The 10999-nt window shown below is 55.7% G+C and overlaps 2 protein-coding genes across 2 annotated transcripts in view; both read right to left on the reverse strand.

Moving 5' to 3' along the window:
- Nucleotides 1–2795, reverse strand: part of LOC104131083 (somatotropin) — a 7043-nt gene extending 4248 nt beyond the window's left edge. Inside the window, 2 exon segments of the mRNA XM_009644207.2 lie at nucleotides 142–200; nucleotides 2739–2795. Of these exon segments, the coding sequence (XP_009642502.2) occupies nucleotides 142–200; nucleotides 2739–2795 (116 nt within the window).
- A 2127-nt stretch (nucleotides 2796–4922) lies between these two features.
- Nucleotides 4923–10574, reverse strand: CD79B (CD79b molecule). The gene is made up of 6 exons (XM_009644208.2): nucleotides 10432–10574; nucleotides 8432–8470; nucleotides 7091–7402; nucleotides 6464–6582; nucleotides 6145–6186; nucleotides 4923–5797 (listed from the first exon to the last, which is right to left on the reverse strand). Exons 1-6 carry the CDS (start codon nucleotides 10496–10498, stop codon nucleotides 5699–5701), a joined length of 678 nt encoding a protein of 225 aa, XP_009642503.1. The 5' UTR covers nucleotides 10499–10574; the 3' UTR covers nucleotides 4923–5698.
- Between the last annotated feature and the right edge of the window lie 425 nt (nucleotides 10575–10999).

Below are 10999 nucleotides of genomic sequence, written 5' to 3' on the forward strand. Positions count from 1 at the left end.
ATTGATTTCTAAGTTGCCACGTTTTAATGTAGGGCTGGCACTGTGTGTAGCCCAGCACAGTACCACCCCATCGTTATCTTCCATCACCCTACACATGCAGCAGCACTGGCAATACTTTAAAACTGAAATAAAGAAAAGTACCTGAAGCCATTTCTGCCCGGTGAGTTGCTCAGGTGTTGCTTGACAGTGAATGTTTCCTCCTTTCATCTAGGCTCGTAAAGGTAACTGTTGAGCCACCCCTTATATAGGAGGGGGTCTGTTTAAAATGTATATATGTGTTCATGATCACAACAACATCTCTATATCTTCTTTGTGCATAAATGCACAACTGTTCGCAATGGTGCTACCTAATTGTAGTCATTTATACATAGATGTAAAGGTTGGGGAGGTTGTTTGCCTAGGGATGAGATCAGCACTGAATGATTTCGCCATATTCTGCTGCTTATTGCAAGTAAAGGTTTTATCATCGTTGGAAGACCCGTCCCAAATCAGATCAGTGCTTTTACGTGGGGGAATTTGCTGCGGGGGGTTGAAAATCCACCTGATTTTCCTGCCTGCCGCTGCAGCCTTGGCCCGCTGTTAACAGGGCTGACTGACCGGTTTGGAAGACTTCTGACTTTAAGCAAGTGGGATGTCAAGCAAGTTGGATGACAAGCTGACCGTGAGCCAGCAGCATGCCCTGGTAGCCAAGAAGACCAGTGGTATCTTGGGGTGCATTAAGAGGAGTGTGGCCAGCAGGGCGAGGGAGGTTCTTCTCCCCCTCTACTCTGCCCCGGTGAGACCCCACCTGGAGCACTGTGTCCAGGTCTGGGCTCCACAGTTCAAGAAGGATGAGGAACTCCTGGAGAGAGTCCAGAGGAGGGCTACAAAGATGATGAGGGGACTGGAGCATCTCCCCTATGAGGAAAGGCTGAGGGAGCTGGGCTTGTTCAGCCTGGAGAAGAGAGGGCTGAGAGGGGATCTCATCAACACATACAAATATCTTAAGGGTGGGTGTCACGAGGATGGAGCCAGACCCTTCTCAGTGGTGCCGTGGCCCTGGCGCAGGCTGCCCGGGGGGCTGTGGAGTCTCCTTCTCTGGAGATATTCAACCCCTGCCTGGACGCTGTCCTGTGCCCCCTGCTCTGGGTGAGCCTGCCTGAGCAGGGGGCTGGGACTGGGTGATCTCTGGAGGGCCCTTCCAGCCCCTGACATTCTGGGATTCTGTTTTCCCATTTATTGTTAGCAGGGATAGAGCTGGATGGATACTGTCCTATTTCTTTCACTTAATTTCTTTCATGCTACCAAAATTTCTGAAGTTCAGCCGAGAGTTGTGGTGAGCTGGTTTGGCACAGGAGCGACAGAGCTGTCATACCCAGGTGCTTCTTTGGATGCCAGCCTGCCCACTGTGAATCCAGATGCCAGTGCTCTGGGAGGTTTCTCACAGCCTCAGATGGACAAAGCTGTGAGATGATCTGGTTATGAGCTGCTGCTCGCTCCTGCCTGAGATCCACATGTGAAATATCTCTGGGTTAGGCAGAGGGCTGGTGTGAGAAGGAGGGAGGTGAGGTGGGGAAGAGGAGAGGTCGCGGCACACTTGTCCCTGCTTTTGCACAAAACAAGACAGAACCTGGGGTGGGCAACTCCAGGGGCTGGCTTAAAGGGCTTTTACTCCCCATAAGGCACCAATTTCCCCAAACCACCCCGTTTTGGCGCTTTGTCTGGGGTTCGGGGACTGCTCCCTGGGCAGGGGTGGTGACTTGGCTGCCCTGGGTCCTGGGTTTGCCATGCCCCCCTGGTGTGGCTCTGGTTTCCGAGAGGCAGCATCATCACTGGGGCAGCTGGGGCAGAGGGTGCGAAAGCTGGTTAATAAACATGCCGGGGAGAGCGCGGTCTGTTCCGAGAAGCCCCCGGGTGTTTGCTCACTGGAGACGTGGTGGTGTCGCAGGGTAAATGTCAGTCCCTAGAGAAGAGGGAACAGTGGGTCCTGCAGCTATCAGGTGTCCTGTCACCCAATAGCCAGCAACATCTGGGTGTGTTTTTTCACTCCAGATCGTGTTTAAATATGTCAGTATTTGTCAGAGATGAGCAGAGCCGCAGGTGCCCTGGCCCCGCACAGGCTCTGCTGCCTGTTAGTGATGATGCTCTACCACTGCAGGTAGATTGGTGCAGCACCTTGCACCTGAGTCCTGCCCATCACTTGCTGCCCTGCTGCCTCTCTACCTCTGTTAGTAAAAGCATGGTGCTAAATCAACATTTTTTTACATTGCAGTCAAGCATGGAGGTGCCCCTGAGACTTGGTTTGTCCCCGATCATCTTTGGGCATTAAACGAGGCAGAAGCGTCGTGGAGAAGGCAGTGCGTGACTGTGAAATGCTGGGCTGGGCAAACACACGCCAGTGGCACAATTACAGTTGCATAAGCAGCTCTCAAATATCAGCTTGGCATTTTTCTAGCTTTCAAATGCCTGCATTTGTGACCCAAAGTAGCACCTCGTAAAGCAGCGTGACGCTCTGTAATTTCCAAGTTCCTTTTCTTTTTTGAAAGAGGAAAAAACCCCAAACCCCTCAGTTCTCTTCAGGGTGGTCCTGTTGTCCACTCGCCTTACACCGAATGTCACCAGCAGCATCTAAACAAGTGAAGCAGCTCTCCTTGAAGGCGTGTGTACTCCTTGGGTCCTCCTGACCCCCTGGTATGGGGTGGTCGTGTGGAGAGGACCTTCCCAGGCTGATGGGTGAGCTGCAACCAGTCAGTCCTGACCGAGGAGCCAGCTGCTAGCCCACAGCCCAGGCTCTGCACTTCGGTGGGCAACGACATGTTTGACAAGAAGTTTCAAGTGACGGTTGACTACCTCTGCTAGCTTGCTGCTTGGAAGGGAAATACTCCTTTTCAGATTGAATTTGACAGGCTGAGAGAGTTGGGCTTGTTCAGCCTGGAAAAGAGAAGGCTGCGGGGAGACCTGATTGTGGCCTTTCAGTACCTAAAGGGAGCCTATAGGAAAGATGGGGAAAATCTTTTTAGCAGGGCCAGCTGTGACAGGGCAAGGGGTCGTGGTTTTAAACTAAACCAGGCTAGGTTTAGAACTGGCTATAAGGAAGAAGTTCTTTACACTGAGGGTGGTGAAACCCTGGCAGGGGTTGCCCAGAGAGGGGGTGGAGGCCCCATCCCTGGGAACATTCCAGGCCAGGTTGGAGGGGGCTGTGAGCAGCCTGATCTGGTTAGCAGTGTCCCTGCTCCTGCAGGGGGGTTGGGCTGGGTGACCTCTAGGGGTCCCTTCCAACCCAAAACATTCTGTGATTCTATGATTCTATGAATCAATGGGGCTTATTTACTGGAGCTAGAACTGCTCAGTTTCACTGAACCCATTTTCTAAAGACAAGGCTGATGAGGTCCAGGACTCCAACCCGCTCTGCCTGACTGTCCCGCTGATGGTAGGGATACAACTCAGGACGAAACAGTGATCCTGGACTGTATATACTGACACAGATTTGTTTACATTAAATGCATTTTAAATACAAACCTGTCTTGGTATAAAAATGACAACAAACTCTATCTCTAGGCTCCCTAGAAATGAGTCTAAGCATTTAAAATAAACCGCTACAGAAATATTTATTTGCTTCTGGCATTTTAAAGGAAACCAAAGCCCTGGGCTAAGAGTGTAGCCAAGCACCAGAGCGGAACTGAGGCCGCCGAAACTGCTTTTGACATCGGTGGCTTCCTCTCCAGGTGCAACCAGCAGATTCTCTCCTTATTTTCGTATTATTTGGTTAAGTCAGTTGAGCGAGTTGTTTACAGAGAGCTGAGAAGGCGTTTGGGAACTGGGAAGGCTGGAAAACTTGCCGCCTTCTTCCATTTCGTAACTGAAAACAAGGGATGGAGGGATGAGCTCTGCTAGTCCTAAAACCTTGGCAAACGTGGAAACCGGGAACAGCCAGTTCGCTTCTCTTGCTGTGAATACTCCTTTCTTTAACGAACCAATTTTATAAGTGAAACATGTTTAAGTAACATTTATATGCAAGTGCGTGCAACTAATTTGGGATAGTTTTATTTAACTAGTAAAGATCAACCTTAAAATGCTGGTTTTGTGCTGTTGAGATTGAATAGCAGTTTTCCGTGAAGGTGGTTTACTCCTCAACAAGAACCATCCTGTTCCCTGCTGAAAAACCCTGTTTGCTTGCGATTTTACCCTCCCTTTTCTGCCGGCTGTTTTGGGAAGTGGGAGTGGTCCTGTCCTCTTGGGGCCCAAAATGTTGCGAGCCCCAGGGGCCCTGGGCTCTCTGAGGGAGGACAGGCTCTCAGGCCCGCCGCCCTTGTCACCCCCTTGCCCTGCCTTGTCCAGCCCAACCCGCCGTGCCGTGCCAGCTGTGCCTCTCCGGACCCCCCGAGCACTGGTGTTGAGTGCCCAGCCAGCCCTGAGCCCCATCTCCCACGCAGCTGCTGCTGCCGTGCCAAAATAGTTTTTATTAACAAAACCAATTAGCGCTGCTCTGCTCTTCTCCAGATGTTTTTTAAGCTTCTCTTGCGAGACCAGATGTAGCTGGGAGCGGAGCTCCTGGCCCTGGGCCCTGTTCTGCTTGGGATCCTGGCAATGGTCTTTGTCTCCCATCCCAAGCTGACGTCTTGGGGACAGTGGAGGTCCCCCCGTGCGTGCTCAGCGAGAGCTTCCAGGAGAGCCCCATGGTTGCTCTCGGCTTTACATCCCCGCCTGCGCTCAGGGCCCTGATGGGGTGAAGTTTGGTTTCCAGCTAAGCTGGACCCATGAAAAGCTGCTCCTTGTTCCCAGAGCATCCCACCGACCCTGGCCCCAGGGTTATGGAACACCCTCGGACTGGGCACAGCAGGATGGAGCAGGATGTGAATTTACCCATTACCTTTATTAGGACTTCAAAAAGCAGTCGGACATTTGTGTCCCACAATTTACATCTTTCCTGTAGGTTCTGAGGTCGCATGTGTCCCTCACTAAGGGGACGTCCTTGTGACAGCTCTTGCCTGGAGAGGAGCAAGCCTTGTGCAAGACCGTCTGGGTGAGAGCTGTCTCCCCAACTCTTCCTGTAGTCTTTGGGGAGAAAGAGGTGCTTTTGGAGGATCCTCCATCTCCGACAACTGCCAGCGTGGTCTGCTGGATGTGTCCATGGCTTGAGAGGTAAATGGTGGCCCAAAATCCGCTTCATGTAGCACCCACATGGCGCTGCTCAGCTCAGCTCCTCTGCTCGAGGGTCTCACAGCCCAGGATGGTCCTTGCAGCATGGAGAGTGATCATAACTGCTCCTTTCCATCCCAGGTGGGGCTGGAGGAGACCCACCACCCGCCCTGGTGCTGCCATTGCATTAACCGTGCAGGAGCTCAGTGCCGTGGTGTGGGGCTGCCCAGGGTTTGGGGACAGTTTGCTACCGGGGATGGGGGGGACTGCGGTTGGCTCCTAATTTCTACATAGGCTCTAGGGGTTCATCAGCGGGGCGGTAGGAGTGACAGCCAGGGCAGGGCAGCCTTGGTGGGCACAGCCTGGACGTGGCAAAGCCAGCACCCAAAGGCAGCAGGACCCGAGCTCCATGCAGGGCTGCTGGAGGTGGCTTGCAGTCCAGGATCGCAGCCTGGGATCCAGGCGCCTGTCAGAGCCGTGGTCCAGGGCAGGAGCCAGGGGCCCGTCCCCACGGGTGCTGGCAGGGTGCTGGCAGGGAGCTGTGCCGCTGGTGCTGGCCTGGCGGTGGGCGCAGGACCCTTCACTCTTCACCCGGGTGCTCCCCAACTGTCCACTTGGCCTTCACGTCCCGGAAAGGAGTGATGTCCTCGTAGGTGGCCATCTGCTCCACCTCCAGGCCCTGCACCAAGAAGAAGGAGGTTGAGACAAAGGAGGGGGACCATGGTCCCATCCACAGCCATGGTTCCATCTGCCCTCAAGGGAGGACCCATCTCCAGGCTGTTCCTCCAGAGATCAGGGCAGCTTCTGAGAGGGGAGAAGATGGAGATCAGTGGCTGGATGTGCTTGGAGCTTGGCTTTACGAGCAGCTCTTTACAGCTGATGTGCAACAGGCAGCTGGGAGGAAGATACCCTGATGTGCCCTGCAAGGGCTGGTGGTACCAGTGGACACCCAGCAAGGGCACAGCCAGCTATTTCAAGGCTCAGGTTGACGTTACAGGGGTACTTCTGTAATTAATGCAGCATTACCTCATAGGTGTGGTCCTCCTCCGGGCTTTCCTTGCCTTCACCCTATGGAGAGGAGAGTCACAGGCTGGGTGTCAGCACCCACCAGGATCCCCCATCCCCTGTCCCTGGCCTCGTGCCCCCAGGCCAGATCCTACCGCTTCCACAGGCCAATCCACCCAGTCCCACACCCCATTTAGATGCTTATTTTCCCACTCCAGTCACGCTCCCACACAACAGCCCCAAACCCAGTGCCTCCCTGTCCCCACCCCTGGCAGTGTCCTGCCTGGGATGCAGTGGCAAAGCTGAGGACATCCCTGCTGCTGGAGATGCTGCCACTTACTTTATCTAGGAAGAGGAGCATGGGGACGCTGATGAAGATGACAAGCAGGATGGACTGGATGATGATGATGGCATCTTTCAGGGTGTTCCTGCTCTGGATCTGCTGGATGTTACTGTGACCTGAGAGCAGAAGCACAGGGAGAGCTCCAAGTCCCACCTCCGTGCCAGGCTCCCAGGGAACGAGGACGAGCTCAGCACGGCCGCAGGTTCATGTGTCAGCAAGAGTGGATGGGGGGGGACCAGGATGATGTGCCTTCCCCCTTGGGAGAGACCAGAGCATCGCAAACGGCCCCTGGTGCTGGCATCGGTGACCAGCTCTGGGATGAGACACCTTGGGCGGGACCCACCACTAGCCAAAACCAGGAAAAATCTGATTTACTGGGGGAATTGCAGCCCCTGGATGTCTTTTTGTGAGATGGACATACCAGGGCAAACCGAGGGAGGTTGTCCTGCTGCTTGGCGACTGGCAATGAGCAAAGACATCACCATGGTGCCACAGAGCATCTACAGTTGTATCTGAAGGGGTCCCACCAGCATGATGAGGGGTTCATAAGGGGGGGGGGGAAGGGTGAGAGAAGGAGAAAAAGCACCTCCTGGGGTGCATGGAGGATGGGAAGCTCCCACTCACCCAGCACCCTGAGCTCTGTCCCGCACACGTGCGGCTGCTTCTTCCCCCCTGTGAGGTTCTTGCTGTCGCACACATAGATGCCGTTGTCCTTGTAGGTGATCCTGAAGATGGTGAAATTGATGGATTTGTCTTTCCACTCGATGCTGTAGCGGGAGATGCTGTGATCCAGCTCATGGAGGTCATCGCTGTCCTCTGCTGTTTTGTACCACTGCATGCTATGGGGCTCCGGGGAGTAGCAGATGAAGTGGACAACCGTGCCCACCTTGGCTGCCTGGTAGCGCGGCTGCTGCAGCACCATGGGGCATCTGCCGCCTGCCGGGGGACAAGGCTGGGCAGGGCCATCTCCCAAATCAAGAGCTTTCCATTTGCATGGGTTACGCTGCTTTTGAGCATTGAGCTTTGCTTTGGTGAATCATCACCATCTGGGGGTAGAAATCAGAGGCTTTTGGTGAAAACATGCTTTTAACGGGAACTCCAATTTCCTCTGGGAATGGCTTCCCTCGAGGACTTTTTTGCTGCTCCCACCCCGCTCTGTGTACATCCTGTTAGTCCCAGCACTAAAATGACAGCCTGTGCTGGCACGCACACGGAGCCTTTGCTAGGACAGCCCCATGTCCCCAGCTGGCTTCTCTCATCCTGCCACATTTTTTGTATTTTGCCATATTTTGTATTTTTATCCCTCTTTTGGTCCCAGAGCTGCTGAGTTTGAGGACCAATTTAGAATCACAGAATCGTTAAGTTTGTAAAAGCCCTTTAAGATCACCAAGCCCAACCCTTCCCCTAACCCTGCCATCCCACCACTAAACCCTGACCCTAAGCACCATGTCTGCCCGGCTTTTAAACCCCCCCAGGGATGGGGACTCAACCCCTTCCCTGGGCAGCCCCTTCCAGTGCTTGAGAGCCCTTTCGAGGAAGAAATTTTTCCCAATGTCCAACCTAAACCTGCCCTGGCACAACTTGAGGCCGTTTCCTTTGGGTTGCAGAGTTCAAGCTTAATACCCTGTGGGTGGGAATGGCACAAGTGCTGCGTGCACGAGCCCAGTGCCTGGTCCCAAGGCACGGCGTGTTCATGCAATGTCCTCTGGAAACACAGAGGACAAACGTGTGTGTGCTTAGGAAAGACAAAATGGATCCGGCTTTGCAGAGGGAGAGCAAGGTGCAGGGCTGGGGAAACGCCGCGGAGGAGGTCACAGCCTGAGAATCGCCTTTGTGGTGGAGAAAGCCTGTGGGTGATGGGACATCTCCAGCTCTGCAGGGGACTGGCACCTTCATGGCATAGCCAGTGGGGACGGGAGGGACACGGGGGACATAGGCAGGGGAAGAGGGGGTCTGAGAGGTTACCTGTGCTGTTCCTGGTGCTGTTGTCTGCTGAGATCCCACCTGCAAGAGAGGAGAAGGCCCCTGAGATGGCAGCCAAGAGCCCATGTAGGACAAGCCCGGGTAGGATGTCCTGCCTGGGTCAGCACGTACCATGGGACTGTTGCGCCTACTCCATGGAGGGCTTGGGAGCATCAACCAGAGCCCTGCTCAGAGGACGCAGGGCAGCGCAGATTTGGGCACAAACCCTTCTATTTCCAGCCCATCTTCTGAATCTTCTCTATCTGCGTTGCTTTCTGGTTGACATCCCAGTGAAACCTGCCCTCGCTATTAATACCTCCCTAGGCTGGCACCTCTCAGAAAGGGTCGGGACCGACTCATGCCTCTTTATTTACACTCTCCGTTTTCTGAATCAACCAGAAACACTTTCACTGCCGGGGCTTCCCTGGGCTCGGAGCCCCGTGATGGCCAGGGGGGTTCTCAGACCCTGGGACCACGCAGCCTCCTGGGACAAGGGCTGAATGGAGCTGCGGGACCTGTGATGCAGTGTAGGAAGTGGGGCGAGGCAGGGAGCCCCCTGCACCCATGGGTGCCCCTGCCCGCAGCTCCATTGCCCCTGTGCCTCGGTTCCTCTTGCTGCAGCTGGGCAGGAAGCACCAGCCCTGTTTACCGCACCGCTTCAGTGCCCAGCTCGGTCCGCTTGATGAAGATTCGCCAAACCCCACCACGGGGAAGCTGGCATGGAGGCGGGGGCTGCACCACCCCCCCAGCACATTGGGCCAGCTGCAAAACTCCCCCCAGAAGAAGAAGCAAGAAGGTTCAGTTCCTGAGCCTGAGCTTTGGCCTGAGCCTTGCCACCCTGCTGCAGACCTTCCCGCCCCGCAGCCTGGCAGGGACCTCCTGGCTCAGCCAGGGGGGTCCCCTCCCTGCCCCAGTGCCTCTCCCGGGTCCGTGCCGCCCTGTTCCCCTCTGGCACCCACAACTCTGCAGGCAAACTCTCTCCTCCAGCACCATTTCATTTTTTTCTGAGTTGGGGACACACACCTTGCCTGGGCTGTGCGTTGGATACGCGTCCCTGTCCCCAGCCGGCCAGCTGGGACGCAGGGCTTTGCTCTCCATGTTTTGTTGGTGTTTCTGAACAAAGAGCAGGCCGGTCCCTCACCCTGAACGCCCTTGCACCCCTCAAAGCCAAGATTTCCATTGCAACCACGGGTGGGCTGAGTGTCCCCTGCCCTCCCTTGAAGCCACCGTGAGAGCCAGGATGAAACGCTGTGACCTCGACTCCGTGCTGGACTTGGGAGGCCACCCCACAGAAACCCTTTCACTGCCCTTTCCTCTGAGGGCAAAAGTTTCCCCAGCTGAGGGTGGGATCTGCTGCAGGTTTTTGTGGGTGTCCCTGCACCAAGCAAGAGGGGCTGGAAGGGGACGGGAGCTGTGTCCTGGGTTTAGCTGCTGCTTTTCCGTGGGGATGCAAACAGCACAGCGATGTTCACGCAGGGCCCACAAATCACCCCCAAAAGTCTTTTTCCTCCACCCCCGGGCACTGAGCCCCAGGATGTGGCTTGGCCGTAGCCTCAGCAGTGTGCTGGCCCCATCCTCAGGCCTTTGAGAGCAATAAATGGTGTAAAAAAAAAACCCCCAACAACCCTTCTTTCCTGCCACCTGCAACCACAGCCGGGCAGGCTTGACACCCGCTTGGCACCGGGCTCCTGCCAAAGCCAGACGGCTGCCCGAGTGTCCCATGGCTGCACCCCTCCCTGCACCCCAATGGGAAGCAAAACCCAAAACCCGAGGCAGGCATTGAGCCCAAGCCTCCGCGGGTCCTCCCTGGCTCCGCTGCGCCCAGGATTGACCTCCTGCACAAAGCAGGCCTGAGAGGGGCGGCTGCAAAATTTAAAACGAATGCGTTTAAAGCCAGACTGGGGTGAAGCCCCTTGTTGCACTAAGCGGGGGACGCACACCGACTCATCGCCTGGGCGCGGGGTTCTTTGCTCTGCGACGCGAAGCCCGTGTCTGATGCCTACCTGTGACCAGAGCAATCAGCCAGAGGTTCGCCTGGAGCACCCAGAGCCTCCTGCAAAGATCGGCCATCTTTCACTGCAAACAGCAAGGAGACATCCAGTCGCCGGCCCTCGCTTCTGCAAAACACGGCGGCTGCTCCGACCAGCTTGGCCTCTGTACCTAAAAATGGCAAAGCTGCTGCTCCGCGAGACGGCCCCTTTCCTGCTCATGTAAATCCTCCTCGATGGGGACTTTCCCCTTGGGTCTGGTTTTGAATGCGACGCAGACGCTGGGGCGGCCGGTGCCTGTGCCCTGGGCACTGTCCAGCCTCGTGTCTCCGGGCTGTGCTCGTCATGGTGGCGTTATTTGATGGAGGTGGCCAGGACTGGTGCGGGTCCACGCCAGAGCTGGGGATGAGCCCATCCGCAAAGCACTCGGCGATGCAAAGCCTGGGCTGAGCAGAGGGGACATGCCCAGGGAGCGGGATGCGTCTGCTGGCACTGCTGCGTCCCTGGGGGACAGAGGATGGGGGTTACCTCCAGGGCTGTACCCCAGCTCCACAGCAGCGTGGGCTGATCCCTCCCCCTCCCC

This window comes from Egretta garzetta, unplaced genomic scaffold (genome assembly GCF_000687185.1).
Source record: "Egretta garzetta isolate BGI_Z169 unplaced genomic scaffold, ASM68718v1 scaffold488, whole genome shotgun sequence".
NCBI classification, from domain to species: Eukaryota; Metazoa; Chordata; class Aves; order Pelecaniformes; family Ardeidae; genus Egretta; species Egretta garzetta.

Excerpts from the sequence above, each read along its gene's own strand:
- CD79B (XM_009644208.2), bottom strand. The coding sequence starts at position 10,498 with ATGGCCGATCTTTGCAGGAGGCTCTGGGTGCTCCAGGCGAACCTCTGG. Across the intron at positions 7,403-8,431 it reads CAGCACCAGGAACAGCACAG|GCGGCAGATGCCCCATGGTG; the intron begins GTAACCTCTCAG and ends GTCCCCCGGCAG. Across the intron at positions 6,187-6,463 it reads TGCTCCTCTTCCTAGATAAA|GGTGAAGGCAAGGAAAGCCC; the intron begins GTAAGTGGCAGC and ends TCCTCTCCATAG.